Raw genomic sequence first — 21003 nt, forward strand, 5'->3', positions numbered from 1 at the left:
GCAAAAAGAAAGAAAACACACATGCAAAGATCAGAGTCTACTGGACTTTAAAGCATACTTAAGAAAACAATTACATCAATTAAAGCATGACTTACTATTTCTTTAACGTTGCTATACCATGCTCTTAATTCTTTAATTCTACTTATCCATTGACTTTTATCTTGAGGAAGAACACAAAGAAAGAGCTGTCAAAAAAAAAAAAAAAAGAGGAAATGTTTATAAAAATCCTAAGAAGTAAAATGTGAAACTATTCCAATTGAAAAAAGATGTTCACATTCAAAGTATTTCATATTCATACAATAATTCTGACACTCAGTAAATAGTATTTGGGGATATTTAAGAAATACATAAATTTGGACAATTCAAAAAGCGACAAAAAAATAAAAATAAGGAGTTCCCTTCATGGCTCAGCAGTTAACCAACCTGACTAGCATCCATGAAGACTAGGGTTCATTCCCTGGCCTCGCTCATTAGGTTAAGTAAGGATCTGGCGTTGTGGTGAGCTCATGGTGTAGGTCTCAGACGCGGCTCGGATCTGGCATTCCTGGGGCTGTGGTGTAGGCCGGTGGCTGTGGCTCTGATTTGACCCCTAGCCTGGGAACCTCCATATGTGGCAGGTGCAGCCTTAAAAAGACAAAAGCCGAAACAAACAAACAAACAAGAACTAAGGCCTCAGAACGAGATCTCAAAAGCTACACCACAACATGGAACCCATCTCCCCTCCAAATTTATATTAAAAGTGAACAAGAAAAATTCACTGACGTTCTAGTACAATCCCATTTTACATTCTTATAGTAAGGGGGGCGATGGAGTGTATTAACAGGCACAAGGTCCAATTTGTAATTTCAGATTTGTCTTCAAACAAGCAGGTAACTGACAGAGCAGAAGAATCTGAGGACATAGCCTGAGAAGTGAAGCCATTCCTTTTACAACAGAAAATGTAATTTACAACTAGCAATCAGCTTATGAAAATAACAAGCATTCTTAAAAAGACAAATTTGATTTAATTTAGTTTAATACAGCATTAAAATAAATCTGGCTTTGAGTTTATTTTTAGCCAAGGAAGGAGACAAAGTTAAACAACAAGCAGTGGGGGAGGGGCACGAAGCCTCATGCACAAACATCTGAGCAGCACGTCCCCTGCCTTAACTGCCTGCATCCAACAGAAGAAAAATGTACTTTAATTATTAAATCTAAATTATTAAATTTCAAACTGTCCAATTCATTACATGTTCCTTACTGTCTTCATTCGCAGGCTCTGTACCCTCCATTTATGCAGATAAACCCTGAAAATTTTCAACAGAAGTCATTTCAAAAGTGAGTCTCAATCTAAATTAATTCGTTTTGAGAGAACCAAAAGGGACAGGTTTCCAAGTGCAAAAGAGATAGTGCACGTCATCCTTGCTCGTGTGGTGACCGATGACCATTCTCCTGGAAGGAGTCTGACCTAATTTCCCTCCGTTTCTCCTTTTCACTGCCCTTCACTTGGTGTTTCTAGTACAAAAAATATGAAAAATCTTTTCCATCTGCTCTTTGTGAACAAAAAAGGGAGGATGGCTAAATGGCAGCACTTGATATAGCAGGAACCTGAGAACATTAATCTCCCTTCTCCCACCCTGCGTCAAGAATTCACGCCTCTGGGGACAGATGAAGGTGTTGCTTGAGTTCCGCACCATCAAATGGGATGAAAAAAAACATTATTTCAAATGACTCCTTTACCATCACCAGTTATCCAGGACTAAGGGGGTTCAACCTTATTAGCAAATGTCCTATGAAAGATAAACGTGGATGGCCAAAAAAGCAAGAGTGAAGTCTCTCGGAAAATTCAGTGATCCCCCGCATGGGTGATCTTCCAGGGCATCAGGTAATGTGTTGATACACTGTAACCACTAACTGTAAATAAATATTTTCTCCTTACCTTCCAGCAAATGCTGCGGAACCTGCTGCTTCTCAGCTGCCCATTAATCCCCTTCTGCCTTATTGTTGCCAAGTAATTGTTGTTTACAAAGAGTTCTTCCCATTCTTTCCTAGATGCAGAAACCAAAGCATAGGGATCCTTTTGTTAAAATTCTTCTGCTTGGAGAGGAGTGCTACAGGAATTTAATTCTAAATAAGTCTCAGAAATGCAACTTTTAAAACGTATACATTTAGTTGTGTACTGTTTCTGAACGCATGGCTGTCTTTTTGGACAGAGTTCGTTTGTAGATTTAATGAATATGTAGATCGCTATAATTATGCCAGCTACTGAAATTCATAATGTCTATGGAGGCTATTCCATTTCCTCTAAAATGTTGGTAGTGCAGTTCAGTGAATAAACAAGAAGAAAAAATATTAATATAAGTATATAACTGCTTCAGCCACGGACAAAGATATACCTGCTCCAAAATACACAACCAAAACATGGGCGGTTGATTACATTGGCCTCTCACTTAAAATATCTGTTTAAATAAACCCATTTCTCTGTAATGTCAGGCTGGGCAGTTAAATATAAGAGAAGACTACTTTCTTTAATCTTTAGTACTATTTACTATTGAAATCTCTGCAACTTCTTTCTACATGATCAGTTTTAAAATTTTAACAGGTGCAGGCAAATTTGAAAAAAAAATCAAAAAATTAAAAAGCCTCACTGTAAAAACTGAAAGGCAAGCTTGAGTACCTTGCCGTACCTATGGCTGAGTAGATAAACAACTGAAATGTGCCTCCCAGGCATGCAGGCACCAGGGGCCCAACACCTGTGCCTCATTAATATACAAGTAAATCTGCTCTACTGGGAAACAATTGGAAATTAATTGTCCCAAACCATTTACTGAGTTTGAATAAAGGAAGCAGACCTATATTCCCTGTGTCTTGTACCAAACTAAACATCAAGAATCATTTGTCAACAGTTGAGGCTACTGAGTATAGCATTATAAAATTTCTCTCAGATTCCATAATGCCACAATAAACTTACAACGTTTACTACCAAAGCTGCAAGCCTGGTAATCTCTTCAGAGACTAACTCAAAAGAAAGCCTCAGAAACTGTCAATCATCCTCCTCTATTTACTTGTTGTCACGGGCCAGACACCCCCCCCCCATTTTCAGAAAGGACAGGCACACACTACGCAATCATATGAGACAGTATCAGAACCAAAACTGCACACCTAACATGCAAAACCTTGACTGGACCCAGCTGCATCTTCCCCACTGAGCTTTCCAGGAGAGTGACCAAGGCAATGGCACATTCCCTAATGCCACAAGCAGGAGAATTTCCAGTCTCGGCCCCGCAGCACTGGCTTCAACCAAGCCAAGGCTTCTGACAATAGGAGCAGAAGCTAAATGGCTAAATGTGACAAATAGGACACTTGCGCCAACCCTATACTGGAAGAAATACATTCCTACCACTACTCCATGAGACTTTCCTATTTTCATCACCCTAGTCATAAAAGAATAATATTCCATTTTCATTTTACTTGCTTCTGTATCAGTGAAACCAAAATTTTTTTCATGTTTTTGAGTCATTTTATTGCTTCTATTTTAAAACTTCCTTTCTTGTCCTTTGCCCATTTTAAGCGGTAGAGAATAGTGGCTAAGAGAATAGACATTAGAGCCACATTTCTGGGGTAAAAAGACAGTTCTACATTCAGAAATAGTACATAACTTACTAGCTGTGACTCATGGTCAAGTTACTTAAGCTCACTGTGTCAGTGTTGCCTCATCTGAAAAATGGAATAGTAATAAGAGCATCTACCTCAAATAATTATTATGAGGATTAAAATACATGAAAAGTCCTTAGAAGGGTGCATAGTATATCATAAATTTATTGCTCTCAATAATAATTATAGCACTACTTTTATTTTGGTGGGACTTCTTGGTACAAGACAGGAGTTTTTCATACATTATACATTACACCTTTGCTGCCACATGTATGTATTTTTAACCCAATTATTTTTATCTTGTGTATAATTTAAACCCAACATTTATTTTCTCTTGATGCTCTTTCCATTGTTTTCATGCTGAAGTAATTCTTAGTCACTCCAAGTTCAAAGATGTGTTCACTGGATGCTTGAGTTCTTTGAAATCACTTCAGTCCATTTGTATTACCTATCATATTTTAGATACATTAATCATTTCCCAACAGTTCCACACATATTACCCACATCTCACTGTTCAAGTTTTCTTTTTATTCAGGTTGTTATAATTCTCAAAGATGAGATTAACAACAAGAACAAAGAACTTGACAGGAGTACATCTCAGAAAATGGGAGTTATGTTTATATAGCTTATTGTCTGTGAATAAAAAGTACAGATTTGAAATGCAATAATTTGTATGAAACCATCCAGTTCCATGGCCTGAAAATACCAATAGGTTCCAGATCAGAGAGGGAAAGTGTAAGGCAATGACTCCCCCAGCCTCTCCCAAAATCAGCTCCTATTTCACAGAGGCCAAGACACTGTGTAAGGAGACTCAGCTGGTGGCTAGGTTGACTGCCAATGTCAAGCTCAGCAGCTCTTTAAGGTCAAGTTACATACCACTTATGCAATGAAGGATAATTATTTGTTAGCTTAAATAAGACCCTATGCCTTGATTACAGTGTTGGTAAAGAGAAAAGGAGACTGAGACATGTGAAGCAGAAACATTCTCTCTGAAATGCACAATCATTTAAATTTATTCATAGGTACTTATAGTTCCAATTAAGGCACAACATCAAACTGATGGTGAGCTCTGACAGCAGATGAACATAAAGCCCACAAGATAATCTACTGTCTTTCTCTTCTATGGGAGAGTGTTTCATTAGTAAACTGTGATAGAGTAATGTAACACCTTTCAGAGTCAACTATGTGCTTAGCACTCAGAGATATCTTACAAAGCATTAAGTTTAAGTTCCCTTGTGGTTCAATAGCTTAACTGTCACTGCAGCTGCTCAGGTTGCTGCTGTAGCACAGGTTCAATCCCTAGCCTGGGAACTTTCACATGCCATGGGCATAGCCAAAAAATTTTTTTAAAGAAATTAATTTTTTTTAAAAAAGCATAAGTTGAGGGAGTAGATGGGTTTGTAAACCAATAATGTATGGGTTAAGGCAAAGCACTATGGTAGTACAGAGGAGAAATAGTTTTACATCTAAAAATTAAAATGGAGTGTAGAAAATGATAAGTAGCAGCCTGATAGGCACTGAAATGCCACCCAAAAAACTGAGCTCTCAGAGGTTAAAAAGTCAAGAGAGGACAAAATGTTGAAAAAGTTGAGTTCTTCAAGGGGAGCCGGACCAAAATAAAAGTTGTTTCCAATCACAAAATATGAATGGTAGACAATACTCCTGAATTCAGGAGACCTGGGAAAAAAAATAGTAAGTATTGAGGAGTCAGTAGTGAAACTTTTCAGCTTAATTAACAAAAATAAAGGAAAGGTAGCTGCTAAACACTGTCTTACATAAAAAATATGTATTTATAAATAGTCTGTCATAGTGAAACTCTAGCAAAGACGCTCTTAAAATGCAAAAAGAAATGCATCCATGTTATGACATATATTTTCAGTAAATCACTTTTAACCTCCACAACAACCCTCCTAGGGTGTATATTTTTAACCCCTCTTTATGAATGACAAAAGTGAAGCCCAGAAAAATAAGATGTCAGGAAAGAAAAAGAGTGAGAATTAGGAAAAGCATCTTCTTGATAACGTGGTAGACAGTGCTAAGAGAAGCATGAGACTTTGCACATCAAAGGATCAAAAAATGGCCTCTGGCAACAAGGCAAGACAGGAATGTGACCTCATATTTCCTTCCTTACATTTTTAGTTTCTGAACATCAAGTCCAAAGGTATAGAGATAAGTTTTCACCAGTTGGACTGAGATGGCAAGTCACCATGCTGTGTGGTTAAGAACACCTGGGACATTTAGGTGTGTAATCACCTCAAGAAGAACAGATTGAAGAGCTACGCCTTAAAAAATCTCTGAACAACGCACTAGTGTCACCTAGTGGCAACTACTCTGCATTGCAGGCACTGGGTCCCTGAAACCACAACCAGCAGAGAGGCAGAACTGGGCTGTTTCATTTTCCCTGCCAATGTTAAGGGAGGATCAGTAGAGGCTTCTCTGCAAGCACTGTGTTGAGAAGATTCTGAGCCCACCTCTGTGCTCCTAAGAGAAGAACATTCGCTGGCCATGGACATTGCAATCATTTCTAATTAAGTGAAATCAATTTTTGTAGCAGCAATTGATGCCTTCCCTTTAAGACCTATTTAGGTAGTTAAGCCTCCTGCAATTTTTTTTTGACAAGGAAAATCAACTAGAATATGCAGTGAATAAATACAGCTGATAATCATAAGGCGATATGTATTTCTAATTACATATTTTAATGTAGTATTTTCCCAAGATATGCACATAAAATTAGTGTGAAACTAGTTAGCACCTTCTAAATTTAATTGTTTAAATACTTCTGTAACTTAAATAATGCATAAATGACGTGGCAATTCTGGAATAAAAATTTTCTGAATCGGCGTCCCAAATGAGGATACACTAGAGAAAACAACTTTATATTGTATATTTTATCTGATGGTTTCCATCCCATTTTCTGGCTTTACTTAGGGAACAAGGTCTCTGTAGAGCTAACTTAGGAAACTCAGCAATAGCCTAATAATGAGGGTCTCCAATGCGTGGTTAAAAGGAGCTACTTTGACTTTTAGTGATAATTAAGTTGCTGAGTGCAGCAGAGGACTCACCACCACAGTGAAGATAAGACATCACAGAGAAGGGGAAGCGGCAGGGAGGTATGGTAAGGGGGTGGACTGGGCAGAAGCTCTCAGGGATGGCCCTGTGGTTTACAAGGTTGCCAGTCAGTCATGATCATCTCCTCTTTGAGATCTGACCAGAGTAACACTAAGTAGAACTAAAGGCCAGGCTTAAGCAGGACAGAGTTAGATGGGTAGAATGTCTGAAGGTGAGGAAGCATAGGTAAGAAAATTGCACCTGATGCAAAATGGTTTACACAATTTTATCATCCTAAGGTGTGTGCCAATATGTGAAAAGAATGCCATATTAAATATGAGTGTATTTGTTTTATGAAATGCAGAGGGAAAAGGACACAATAAATTTTTAAATCTGCCAGAAACATATTAGAGAAAGACTTCTATTAATGAAAAGGCTGTACCATGATTCCAATATTCTACATAAGAGAATATGTATCTTTATAACATTTTAAAGCTATGGTTTTTAAAATACTATTCAAATAGAACAAGGAACATCTAACTTAAAAAATCAATGGAAATCTGAGAAGTGTAAATTAAGTATGTCAGCATCAGACTGTAAAGTGTGGCACCAGATATGGGTAAGCTACAACATTAGGACTGCAGGTGCCAAGATCAACCAGATAAACACTGATGTTATCTATAATTACCTCATTTTTAGCTTAAATCACAGGTAATGAGGGAACTCAGAGACTCTAAAAGGCAATTAGAAACTGTACTGGCTTTTTTGCTTCCTGTATCAGGAATTTTTAAAAACTTACTTTTATTTAAAGCTCTTTTCCCCTCCATAATGAAACATCAGGGCATATTACTTATACACATATAAATACATATAAAAACAGCTCACAATTACTCACAAGCTTAAAATGGATTTCTTCATATTTCTAGGTAAAAAATGTTCCCACGTGACAAGGCTCCTTTGAAACAAAGGCAACAAATAGTTCATCATGTGCAAGCTTGTTAAAAATTAATTTATGATGATGTTTTGATTCGGGTTTGGGTTAAATTGTGAATTGAGAAATCTTGAGCCTCAATACCCACAAGGACACAAAGCACTGAGTTAGTAACAGTTTTAGACTTTCAGATACAATATCCTTTTTTTCCTTTAAAAAAAGTGTATTTTCTTCAAAATATGGTGTTTAAGATCTAAATTGAGGGTCATAATAAAGCAGATAGACTCAACAAACATACTTTTAGAAGAGAAATAAGACAAGCTGTATCTCAAGGTTATAAAAAATTGAGCACATAATAAAGGGCATTATATTACTAATCAAAGCATCAAGCATGTAGAAGTGAGGTGAGAAAAAGACCTGGACAGACAATCGCCATCAAGTTATCTGAAATGAATATGTTTTTACATTCCACAGCTCACTGATGTCTCTTACATAAGTAATAAGTAAAATCCGCCCCCCACCTACTTCACCCCCCCACCCTGCCCTTGTTTACCTTCCTATTGGTGAATCTTATGGACACGACATCTTATTTTCTGTATGATAAAGAATTTACTACACAGTCTATAATGTAAACAATACTGCAAGGGAAACACTTACAGAAGCAAGAACAAATTAGTTTCCAGTAATTTAGAAGAAGGCATTTGTTTACCAAAATCTCGTGTACTAATTAAAAGTCAATCCTGTCTCTTAAAACATGTTTTCCAGGACAGGGGTGACTTGTAAGGAATTACACAGATAGAAATACACATAACTTCTGAAATGAATACTTTCTCCTTAAAAGATTTAACTGGACTATATCGTAACTGAACCTATCTTTCATCTGATGACCCCTAGACCGGCAAGAGAACTTCCTGAGTGGACAGAAATGTTCTATATCTGACCTCCTGTATGGTGATCAATCACTAATCACTTGTGGTTACTGAGCAGCTGAAATACAGCCAGTGCAGCCAAATGACATATTTCCTTTCATTTTAATTAACTTAAACTTAAATTTAAATAGCCTCATGTCCACTTCACTGGACAGTGAAACAAAGTGTTTTAAGGATGATAACCCATTCATATATACATTCAATTTTTAAAGTAACATAAGATAAATTATACACATGATACATAACACATACACAGTGTTTCTGGGCAAAAAAGACAGATACACATGAAAAGTGAGATAATTCAAGCTGCAGGAACATTAACGTGATTCTATAAGAGACATAACATAATACAAACTCTAAGTAAAATCAGATACATGTGTATAAAAGCTTTTTTCTTTTTTGCCAATTATCTCACTGCCTCTCACTGTCTGTGCCTCTGTCTCCATCACCCCCTCTGCTCCCTGCTCCCTACCACCTCCCTCTTCACACACTCACACATATAAGTTAGAAAAGCAGATCTTTAGTGATAACATCTGCACATCTGTAAGTTAACAAAAATGATCAATGCTGGAACGAATCAGACCCAAGATTTGGATAACGAGCATAACAGTTGGCAAAAGACTAGATCAAAGATCCAGGAAATGGTCATTTAAAATGAATATTAGGAGTTCCCACTGTGGCCCAACAGGTTAAGAACCCAACTAGTCTCTGTGAGGATGCGAGTTCAATCCCTGGCCTTGCTCAGTGGGTTAAGGATTCCACATTGCCACAACCTGTGGTATAGGTCACAGATGCAGCTCAGATCCAACTTTGCTATGGCTGTGGCATAGGCTGGCAGTTGCAGCTCCAATTCCATCCCTAGCCGGAACTTCCAGATGCCACAGGTACAGCCATAAAAAGAAAAAATAATTTAAAAAAATAAAAATTCTTGTGTCCAAGACATTTAGCAGCTATAAAAAGAAACAATTAAAAAAATAATGAAGTAAAATGAAGATCATTGGGCCATGTGATCAAATAAACTTTAGTTTAAGGTCAACATGTACTTTGTAATTTGTTTGGATTAACGTCCCGGGAAAACAATTTTACATGGGCCCCTGAAAAAGCAAGGAAATACCCTCACCAGAGTGTGACTAGAAAACATCCATTTATAGTTAAAAAGAAAAAAACATACTAATTTTAAAAACCCATGCTTGAATATTTAATTTACCCAGCATAATGAAAGGCCAATGTATGCCATATAAGTGATTTTCCCTTTCTTAACACGAAAATGTTGAGAATATCAAAACATTTCTAAGACTTACAGGAGTGTTTTTCCCAGATGTGATATACATTTGGAAAATGCAGGGCTACTTGCTCCTACAAATAAGTCCACACTGCTTGGCTTTTGGAGTTTTCCATTTTTTAGTGGCATTTCTCTCATAGCCATCATTGTCAGGCTATCAGCTACCAATTTGTAAAACAATGATATGTTAGCTTTTAGAAATCCTAAATCTTTACCCCCAGTCACTTGCACAGTTTGTCTTTTTAAAAATAGACAATAAACTCGACTTTGAGGTGTCATATATTCTAGCCCATCTCAACATAAACAACCATAACCTTTTTTAATTAAAAAAAATGAGGAGTTGCCATTTGACTCAGAGGTAATGAATCCAATTAGTACCCATGAGGACAGGGGTTCGAGCCCTGGCCTTGCTCAGTGGGTTAAGGATATGGCATTGCCTTGAGCTGTGGTATAGGTCACAGATGCAGCTCAGATCCCTCATTGCTATGGCTGGTGGCTAGGGCTCTGATTCAACCCAGCCTGGGAACTTCTACATGCCACAGGTACACTCTAAAAAGACAAAAGAAAAAAGAAAAAGAAAGAGAGAGAGACAAATAAGACTAAGTGGAAGCAGTGGAGTAAGAACTGGAAGGGCTTTTCCTGGACTAAATCTATCTAAATGAACAAATAATTTGGCTAGTCTAACATTCACACCCTCCCTTTTCTTTTCTTTTTCATGGCTATATCTGCAGCATAAGGAAGTTCCCAGGCTAGCAGCAGAATCGGAGCTGCAGCTGATGTCTATGCCACAGCCATGGCAACACAGAATCCAAGCCACACACAAAATCTACACCACAGCTTGCACCAATGCTGGATCCTTAACCCACTGAGTGAGGCCAGGGATTGAACCCTCATCCTCATGGAGACTACATCAGGTCTTTATCCCTCTGAGCCACAATGAAAACACCTTTTCCCCATTTCTCATTTTGGGGTCACAGCCTCCTTGGTTGAAGCTACTAAAAATGTGACCTCTAAATGATATGTTACATCCTTTCCAAAGAAAAGAGAAGAAATCCCTTTTCTTAACATTGGACACAGGGAGACCCTGAAATGAAGGAATGAGGGTGTGGAGACCTGATTCCAGTCTGCACGCTGCCCCTCACACAGGTGTGAACACCAATGGGAACAGTGCTTCTATGACTGATTTTTTAAAAGGAATGCACCTAGAGATACAGAGGCAGGAAAATGTGTTTCTTCTCTGGGAAGAAGGCTCCATTGGCAGCTCAGGTATTAGAGGGGGTAAGAGGGATGAGAGCAGTGTTAAAAATGCCAAACAGACCACTCAGGCTTTATCTATCCTATGCCCTCCATCCTCTCCCAAATGTCTCAGGTGAGAAGAAAAAAAAAAAAAAAAAAAGTCCCTGAGCAACTGGCAAAGTCAGAATAGAAAGGAGAGGAGCAGCTCTGGGGGCAGGGGACAGGCAGGCAAGCAAGCACACAACAATGGTTTATTTGGAGATTATAATAAATTCATTATCATGGATGGAACAAAATCCAAACAACCAGAGGTCTGTGCCTGGTTCAATGACAGTGGGGCTATGCACTCAGGGGAGCTTTAAGATCTAGAAGAACGTTAAAAACTAGAATGAGAGTTAATAATCAGAATAAAATTGGAATGAGATGATATTCGACTATCCATATTTATTTCAAATGGGTTCAGACTTGGGCATGTCATTGAATTATTTTTCTAATCTGAACAAGTAGCTTGAAATACAAAACTCCTGGAAAACATGTCCACCAGACCAAACTACTTCTACATCTATCTCAGAACAGAGCATCTATAATCACAGGACAAAAACTACGTCCATATGTTTGATGATACTAGGATGTCTTTTAAATTTCAAATATTCTCTCATTAGCAGGCTATTTTTTATTCCAGAGCTGCTTTATTGATTTTTTCCTTATTTCTAGGCACATAATATTCATTCTCAATTGTATCATTATCAACTATTTCATATAATTTTGTGCAATTTAAAGGTTCACGTTTTCAACTCCCAGTTCAATGTTTTGATCATTGATTTAAATATATCAAACATCTATGATATACTGAAATCTAAAACTTTAATACTGTCAAAATAGCAGTTCATGCAAAGAAACAATGTCATCGGAATGAAACATATATATAAATATCCATGTTGTATGAGTGTGTCACTCAGGGATGTAAGGCCAATGGAAATCTAGTCATTCTAGCAGTGTCCAGGCCCCTGACTGAAGGCATTGCTAGAGGAGAAAATGAGGACTGCCTTTGTTCATACTGTGGCCCTCACAGAAAACTCCTGTTCCTCTATTATGTCTAGCAATTATCTTCCTCCAAACTACCACCTACCCTCACTTTTACCTAGCCCATCTGGTGTTCTCCTACTCTTGGTGGAAGGCTCCCTTTACAACCACAATCATCATCTATGGTGGTTGCTGCCATGTTTGTCTCCCCTCTGAGAACATGAGTGCACCAAGGTTAGGGTCTGAGTTTCTTCTCTGGATCTAGCACCCCAGCTTATCTGTAATGTGTGTACAATAAGGATTTGCAGAATGGCTTGAAGATAGGTTAGCTATCTTGAACAACAATAATCCACTCCCCCCCCCCACACACATATATAAACAAATGTCAGAAAAGCACTTGCGAAAGCTATGGATTAAAAATAAATGAAAAAATAGGGATACTAGTTACTCCCACTTTCCCTTAAAAGGGAAGGTGATCTGATATAGAAAATACACAAATACTGGATATTAATTTTTATTAAAATATTCTATGAAAATTTTACATTTAAACTATATATTTGAGACTTAAAAATTGTCCACCAAATTAAACCTCAGAAATTAAGGATTATACGAGCTATGTAACGATAAAGCATAAATAAGTAAATAAGCAAGATATTTATAAAATATTTATAAAGATTTATAACTTTCCACTTTTAAACCCTAATTCCATGCATGATTTTCTCAAATTATAGGTCCAGTAACACACTTCAACATTATTGCCTAAAAATATAATTAAATCTATTTCACTCCCATCCCTAAAACATGCAGTACACTAATACACACTACAGAGAGTGACGATGTGGCTGATGGGCATTTCCACCACAAACCAGAGGGCACAGAAGTGCTTCCAGGGATCCAGGACTCTCAGTGCTGACTGACTCAGAGCTCATCCCCATACTTCACATGTATGCCTGTCTTTTCAAAGGTAGACATTTACACAGCCTTGGATGATTGGAGCTTGCAGCTGACTTTGTAAACAAACAAATTCGAAACAAAACAAAACAGAACAAAAACTCCTCCAAAGCCTGGCTACAGATAATAAAAAGGGCTTGAAGGGACTTCTGAAGGAAAGGAACTCAAGCTGTAACATATATGCTCAAGTCAGTTTGGATTATGTTAATTTAAGGCTGTAAATGCAAATAAACCCTTTAATTATTTAAATAAAAGGTTACATATTTTCAGAGCCTTAAGTGATCAATAATTAGTTAAAAAAGATTATATATTATAGAAAAGTGACCAGTTCCATGGCCATAAAATATAATAAAGCTACATCAAAATCACTTACATGTGATTTTTTATAGCACTTGTGATGGAACATGGTGGAAGATTATGTGTGAAAAAGAATGTGTGTGTGTGTGTATATATATATATATATAAATGACTGGGTCACTTTTCTGCACAGTAGGAATTGACAGAACATTGTAAATCAACTATAATAGAAAAAATAAAAATCCTACAAAAAAGTGATTTTTTCTTCTGCCAACAAATATAGCTTCACTATGGAAAAAGAATAAAAGGTAATCTTCTGATTTTAGTTTTCAGAAAATACAAAGGTTACACATTTTGTGCTCTTTGAAATTATCATTTAACTATAAAAGTTGTGATGCTACTTGAACAAATATAGAAAGAATTAAGAAAATTTGATAATGAGATTGTGAAGCTAAATATAAGTATGCATTTTATAAATTTTCTTCTTATATAATCTATAGATAACTGTAGATATCTGTAGATCTGACCTTTTATAAACAACTGTAGATCTTGTTCTTAAACACTCACTTATTGTGATTTTGGAACTGTATAGTTTTTACAATAATTTTCTAAGGGGAAGGACAACTTTAGTAGGTGAAAAAGTTGATTAAAACTTAAAAGGAAATTTAGAAAAGAGGAAAAAAAAAGAAAAACTAGTACTGCTACTTAAAACATTTTAGGTGACTGGGCCAGGTGTTCTACACATTTGTAGGTATAATGTTTACAACTGTGATATAAGAACTGTTAAAAATTCAGCTTTACAATGAAGTAACTAGGAAATAGGAAGGTTGCCTATGGTCACACAGGAAGTGCTGGAACTAAGATGTAAATTTCAGTTTGTGTTTTTTGTTTTTTGTTTTTTTTTTTTTTGCTCTTTAGTGCTACATCTGCAGCATACAGGTGTTCCCAGGCTAGGGGTTGAATCGGAGCTGTAGCCACTGGCCTACAACACAGCCACAGCAACATGGGATTCCAGCAGTGTCTGCAAACTACACAACAGCTCACAGCAACGCCAGATCCTTAACACACTGAGCAAGGCCAGGGATAGAACCTGCATCCTCATGAACACTAGTTGGGTTCGTTACCACTGAGCCACAATGGCAACTCTAGTTTGTCTTATTTGTGTGTGCTTTTTCCAAACTGTTTCCCTAAATCATGTATTTATTCTTAAGAACTTAAAGAGTTGGTCATATAATGATGTATAGATTCTCAACAACAAAGTGAAGAAAGCAACATTCTAAGAATCAGGAGAGAAACCCTAATTCTAGGTCCTCCTCTCTCATATAATTACTATGCTTTGTCTTAGAAAAATAATTAAAATAGCAAGGCTTTAGGAACTTAAGATGACTGGTGGAGAAGGAGTGGGACAGGGAGATCAGGTTGGCCTCAATTATCTTTAGGGTATACCATGGACTGAATGTGGTCCCAAAAAATCCCTATTTTTGATCCTGACACTCAATTTGATAGTGTTTGGGGGTAAAGCATTTGGGAGGTGATTAAGTCACCAGGGCTTAGCCAACATGAATGGCTTTAATTCCCTTACAAAAAGAGACTCCCAGAGGGCTTTCTAGCTCCTTCAGTCATGTGAGAACACAGTGAAAAGACTCCATCTGTGAACCAAGAAGTGGGCTCCATCAAACACTAAATCTGTCAGTATCTTAATCTTGAACTTCCCAGACTCTACCTAGATTGTGAGAAATAAATTTCTGTTGTTTATGAGCTCTGGTACCCAGTCTCTGGCATTTTGTTACAGCAGCACAAACTAATACAGTATTACTTTCAGCAATTAAACTGATTTTATGATTCCACATTCTTAAAAATAACAGATTAATTATTTTATATCATTCTAAGAGTATGACCAGAATCAAGGTTTCTAAATTTTAAATCCCGAATATGCTTTTACCCTATTATCTCTAATATTTTGAGTCACTGCTTCATTGTTACTTCAAGAGATATATGGCACTTTTACATATGAATGGGGGGGTATAATTTTACCAAAAATAAATATAAATAATGTAAGGATATTTCCCACAACCTTCCAAACTATTAATTACATGTAAATAGAATACATAAAATTTGTGTTAAAACTTGAAGCCTAATTTTTAAAATTTCCTCAATAACTAAAGAAAGTTCAAATTAATGTATTTTTTTTCTTATTCAGGAAAAGACAAACTTTAAATTCAAAAAGCTAAACCAACTATAGTTTAAAAACAAAAATTTTAACCACCTTAAACAGCCACTGACTCTATGCACTCTAGAACATACCACACTGAGAAAAGGCAACTGTGGAAGCTCTAGTCAATATCAAGAAATTATACTACCAGTACTTTAGAGCCAAATAGCTTTTTATTTTCTTTCCTTAAAAGCAGTTTATAAGTATTCAAGGGCTATATATTTTTCAAGGCTCAAGTCACCCCAATACGCCAGCTGCAGGATTTACTAATTCAAAAGACAGACACAAGTATTTTACAATCCTTTTTTGCATCCAAATAGCTACATTTTTAAATTCAACATCAGGATTTCTAACTATATCCATACAATTTTTGTTTATGAATATAACTTGTAACTGAACAATCATCGGTTGATTGTTATTATTTTGAACTGTGTCTCCTGGAGTCAATATTTCATTTAAAATACTATTTCGAAATTATCCAATTGTCAAAATCCAGAAGACAGTACATTTTCCTAATGGCATCGCTTGGGAAAATACACTCAGAAACGGTACCATACGAAATTAAATTGTAAAAATAATTAGGGTTGGCTAGGTGATTTACCACTGTACATCTAGAAAATCTAAGTTAAATATACAAATTTATTTAAAAATAATCTATAATGACATATTCTATCCTATGCCATTTGTACAATGCCAAGATGTTGTCTGAAATTTAAGCAATATTTTGAGTTTTCCAGAGAATGTCAATAACTGGTCTGAGTTTTCGCTAACTAAAGTGACTATTAAACCAACAGATTTTAACATGAATTTGTGGCTATATAAACACAGTCTAAATCTTATAAAAATGAGGCAAAAATAAAGTTATTTTCAATACTGGTAATTATAACATTCTACAGTTAAAAATTACATTGACTCAAAAACTATCATTACCACCAATGAACTTTTGAAGAATATCATAATTTGATTAATAAAGACATTTAGAAACAGGGTAAAAAAGGAAAGTTTAAAAATGTTCACCTTCAATTTATTTCATAGGTCACTGTTATACCATCTAATAAGATAATTAAAAACATGCAAGCAGCTGGTACTACAGCTAAACAGATTAATGTAATAGTCTGTAGTCATATGTGCTGGCAAGGGGCTCGCCTCTTTGTGGAGAGGAGAAGGTCAGCTGCCCTTGGGAAGAGGCGGGGGATGGGGAGAGAACCATGTGGCCCCCGTGCTACAGCCACTACGTCAAACACCTACTCTAAACTGCTCATCGGCAAACTACTTCTCTGCTTTCATACCAAGCAAGGGTCTCTTAAGTTTTAATGGTTAAATAAGAAACAAAGAAAAGCTCATTTAATCTACAGAAAATACTAACATTGGTCTTTAAAAAACACAGGATTGCATAAACCAATACTATCTCCCCAATTCTTATAGTCTTTCCATTTTAACACATCATCTGCAAATTAGTTGGGAGATACACACATCAAATTTTAACAAAAACTTCCAAAACAAGGTCTAGTCTATTACGTAGGCAGCATATAATTATCATACTGGTGCCTTAGGAGCTAAATGCAACTGTACCCTGTCTGAATCAATGAAGCAAAACCATAAAAGACACAACTCCAAAGTAAAACCTCTTAGCCTATAAAAAACAAATCTATGAGCATTAGGTACCTAAAGTTATAGTTAAGATCCCTCAATTATAAATTTCAAAATTCCAAAAATCCACCTCTGAACTTATATAGTAAAACACGCACACAAATTTGTGATACAAAGGCAACATCGAAAAAATATCAGAGACTGAGACTATCAAGCTTCAGGTTAAGCTTAGCCTCCTTTCTGCTAATAGATAAAAAGTTATTTTCCTCTAAGATGTTTTGTTTTTAAATCACCCTTTTGGTGTCTCTATACTAGCACACTATAAAAAAAATTCTATGAAGATGACAGTAATGATGCCATTGACTGGAAGATATAAGCAGCTAACAGTTATTCAGCATTTACCATACAATATTATCCCATTGACTTCTTGTGACAAGTGTGTTTTATTATACACACATTCAAGTGAGGAAACTGAGCCTGTCCAAATTCTCCAAAAGTATTTGGAGTCAGAATAAGAACCAACTCACTGTGTATATTATTATTAACAAATGAAAAACAAAACAAGAGACTGTGCCCTCTTAAAACTGACAATCCAAGAGCACAATAATATAAACAAATAATGGAAAGAATATAAACTTAAGTGACAATTCAAATCTGAATTCAGAAGTTAATAAAACTTCAGCATATGCCATAAAGGAGTACACAGTGGAGGGTTAAGTGAAGACTAAGGCAACAAAGTTGCCAACTTACAAGAGGTAAGTAAGCACAGCAAATTAACAATAACAATGCCTGACTTTTATTTAGATTTTCAAAAGGTTTTTATCTTACACAATTCTATCTCCATCTTTAAAATAGCTGAGAGAGAGAAGCAGGTCAGACATTAAATGTCTATTCTATAAATGATCAATTAAAGCTAATTATTATCCCAGGCATAAGCATATATAGTGCTTGAGTGTGCTGGTACTAGGTTGACAGCCAGAGTTGTCTGTGAAGAAAGGTCAGGATTTTTGAGGCAGTTTAAATAATATAAAGGAAACTTGTTAGGCTAAAGGATATCTGAGGGTTAGAATATTCACATTTTTCTAATAACCTATTTGTAGTTGGCTTAAAAGAGCTCTGACAGTAACAGAAAATTATTTTTATTTTCAAAATTGAATTTTATTGATAATTCTGTTGCCATTTTAGTATGATTCTGTCTCTAACAATTCCTAGGTTTTATCAGTTAACCTGATGTGAAAATATACCCTACAGCTGTGCTTCTATGAATTCTGTATTTAACCCAAGTGTCAAATTCACATGTAAGCTCATTATATTGTAAAAGCTATTGCCTACTGAGTAGAAAAATATTCATTTCACACCTTAAATACTATAATGCTATTTAATAACAGCATTGGTCTGCCAACTATTAAAAGCTCATTTTTATAGACTGTACTACCTGAGCTCTTATCGTGCCTTTTAAATTATGACAATAAATTAATATCCTAACATTACAACACTGACAGGCATTGATTAAAACTATATTAGTTAACAACATTAGTATTTATTGCACAAAGTTGCATTAGAAGTTCATTTTCAAAGTACAATTATCATTCAACAATACTAAGGTACTTTAATGTTCAAACTATTCAAGAACAAAATAAACTACGAGATAATACTATGCCACCATATTAATGCATTTCTCTTAACTTTATATTATGTCCATTAGTTACTATAATTAGCTAAACTACAAATGTAGTTGTGAAATATAATTTATCAAAAAAATTTACACATAAATGTGGATTTTCCTTCCTTTGAAATACATCTTTATTTTCCTTTTGTCTTGAGATTTTTAAAACTGTGTTAATATCTAATAATGATATTTCCACCATCAATTTCACACACAATATCATCTTAGCATCCCTCAGTTACATGCAAAACATGAGTATTTATTTAAACATCTTTTATGCTCATCTCTCTCTTTTTTTTTTTTTTGGCATGATCAACATGTTGAGACAGAAGATTCTACCTGTTATTTAATATACCAAATTCCAAGCTTTCTCTTATACTTCAGCACTTAAAAGAAGGACCTGGAAAATTCCAACGTTTATAAGGTAGGAGTGGTTCAGAGAAAATATGATGACAACATATGAGCTTTACTGCTGTGATAATACCCTTCTAGAACATCACAAGAACATAAGCCTTTTGTAGTATTCATGACACTTGAATGACTGATTATTTATAAAGACCCCAACTAGTATAAACTAAAGATGTCAGGCATCTCCATTACCATCTCACTTCTGGAATTCATAAACAAATTGTAAAAACTTTCACAATTACCACATTCTGATTAAGTGCTTCCTTATATAAGGCCCTACTCTAGATGTTAAAAGTTGCCTAGAATTTGAAGAAACAAAGAAAACAGTACCAATTAAGCATATAGAATATGTATTTAAGAAAAATGTAAAGATTCTGAGCATAAATTCCATATTTATTATAGAAAATAAGGAATTTCTGCTTAATAGTCATAATATTAATGTTAAGTGTACCGTGGTTCTTGCATATGTTTTATAATGTCGATACACAAGTATCAGAACTTACTAACCACAAGGGCAATGTACTCCAATTAAAGTATCTCTTTAAGAATCTTCATTGCTACCTGTTATTCCAAAATGTATTAATACTGAATCTGTACTTTTTCCCTAATAGAACAGAATCTAGTTCTTGCATCACTTTGGTTCAGAATATGAATTTTCAAATATTACTGGAAATACTTGAATCTTTCCTCTTCCTAGGTTTCCTTGTTAAGAAGGTACAAGACCTATAAACATTTACTTAGGCAAATTCAAGTTATAAAGAGAATATTAACAAATGACTAGATAAGATGCATGCTTTCTTAATTAGTGCCTCCTTTTTAAAAACGGCTAATTGAGATATAACTGTCCTGTTTGCTGAAGAGCCAAACGGGACGTTAAGAGACAGCACTTACTGTAAGTACAGATTATATTTTATACTTCTGAGATGCTCACAGCAATACACTCTGTATTAGCAGAAAACTTAAAGGAAGACTTTAGTTCTGTAGGAGATATACTAGAGAAACAAAAACAAAAATGGTTTATAATGAAGCTTAATATTATATCTGCATTTATTCCAATCATCCTACTACGGGATAACAACAAATATTTACAATAAATTCATTTATTCAAGAACTAAGAATGTTCTATTTTCCATTACTCAGTAAGTCTGCAGAACAATCACATATCACAATATTCTTTACATCTGTCATATTTTTAAATAGGTTACAGCTCCTTACTACTCTAAGATTAGAATCCTGTAAGATCAAGTATTTAGTACATTACCTTGTAATACTACATAGCTATGTATTCACCACATACCTATAGGAATTAAAAGTCCCATCAGACTCTAAAGTAGAACTTGTTCTTCTTCCATTTTGATTTGAATCTCCTAGAAAAGAAAATTGTAAACATTGAAATAATGGAGATTATGAAACTGCATATTTCAGTTGAAAAGCTACTGTGTGACAGTTCCATGCAGTATACGGAGTCAAAAAACACACATCCCCTTATTCCTCCCTCAAATATCTTTTGTCATCAGAGCCTTTTAAGCAAAAAAAATTCATTTTGATGCTAAAAATATAGACCACTCCTAACTTAGATAGGAATACTTCCAAAGTAACTGCAACAAGAACAAATGATGTATAATATGGCTATTTTCTTCTCATGAATCACAGACAAAACCAAAATTTGTAGACCATTTAATCACACACTTATGTTTATAAACAAGCGGCAACTTTTTATTGGTGACCTATCCACTGGAAGAGTCAAAAGAGAGCAGGCAGAGAGCAGACCCGGAATGTTTTCCTGCCCCAAGTGCT

At 35.5% G+C, this 21003-nt stretch overlaps 1 protein-coding gene across 4 annotated transcripts in view; it reads right to left on the minus strand.

Moving 5' to 3' along the window:
• TBC1D5 (TBC1 domain family member 5) overlaps positions 1 to 21003 on the minus strand; it is a 537689-nt gene that overhangs the window by 241909 nt on the left and 274777 nt on the right. For all 4 annotated transcript variants that reach the window (XM_047768951.1, XM_047768932.1, XM_047768961.1 and 1 more), the window contains 3 exons: positions 20504 to 20573; positions 1919 to 2027; positions 96 to 185 (listed from right to left, as the gene is read on the minus strand). In XM_047768951.1, the coding sequence (XP_047624907.1) occupies positions 96 to 185; positions 1919 to 2027; positions 20504 to 20573 (269 nt within the window). The remainder of the gene's footprint in view (positions 1 to 95; positions 186 to 1918; positions 2028 to 20503; positions 20574 to 21003) is intronic.

Source organism: Phacochoerus africanus, chromosome 1 (assembly GCF_016906955.1).
Source record: "Phacochoerus africanus isolate WHEZ1 chromosome 1, ROS_Pafr_v1, whole genome shotgun sequence".
NCBI classification, from domain to species: Eukaryota; Metazoa; Chordata; class Mammalia; order Artiodactyla; family Suidae; genus Phacochoerus; species Phacochoerus africanus.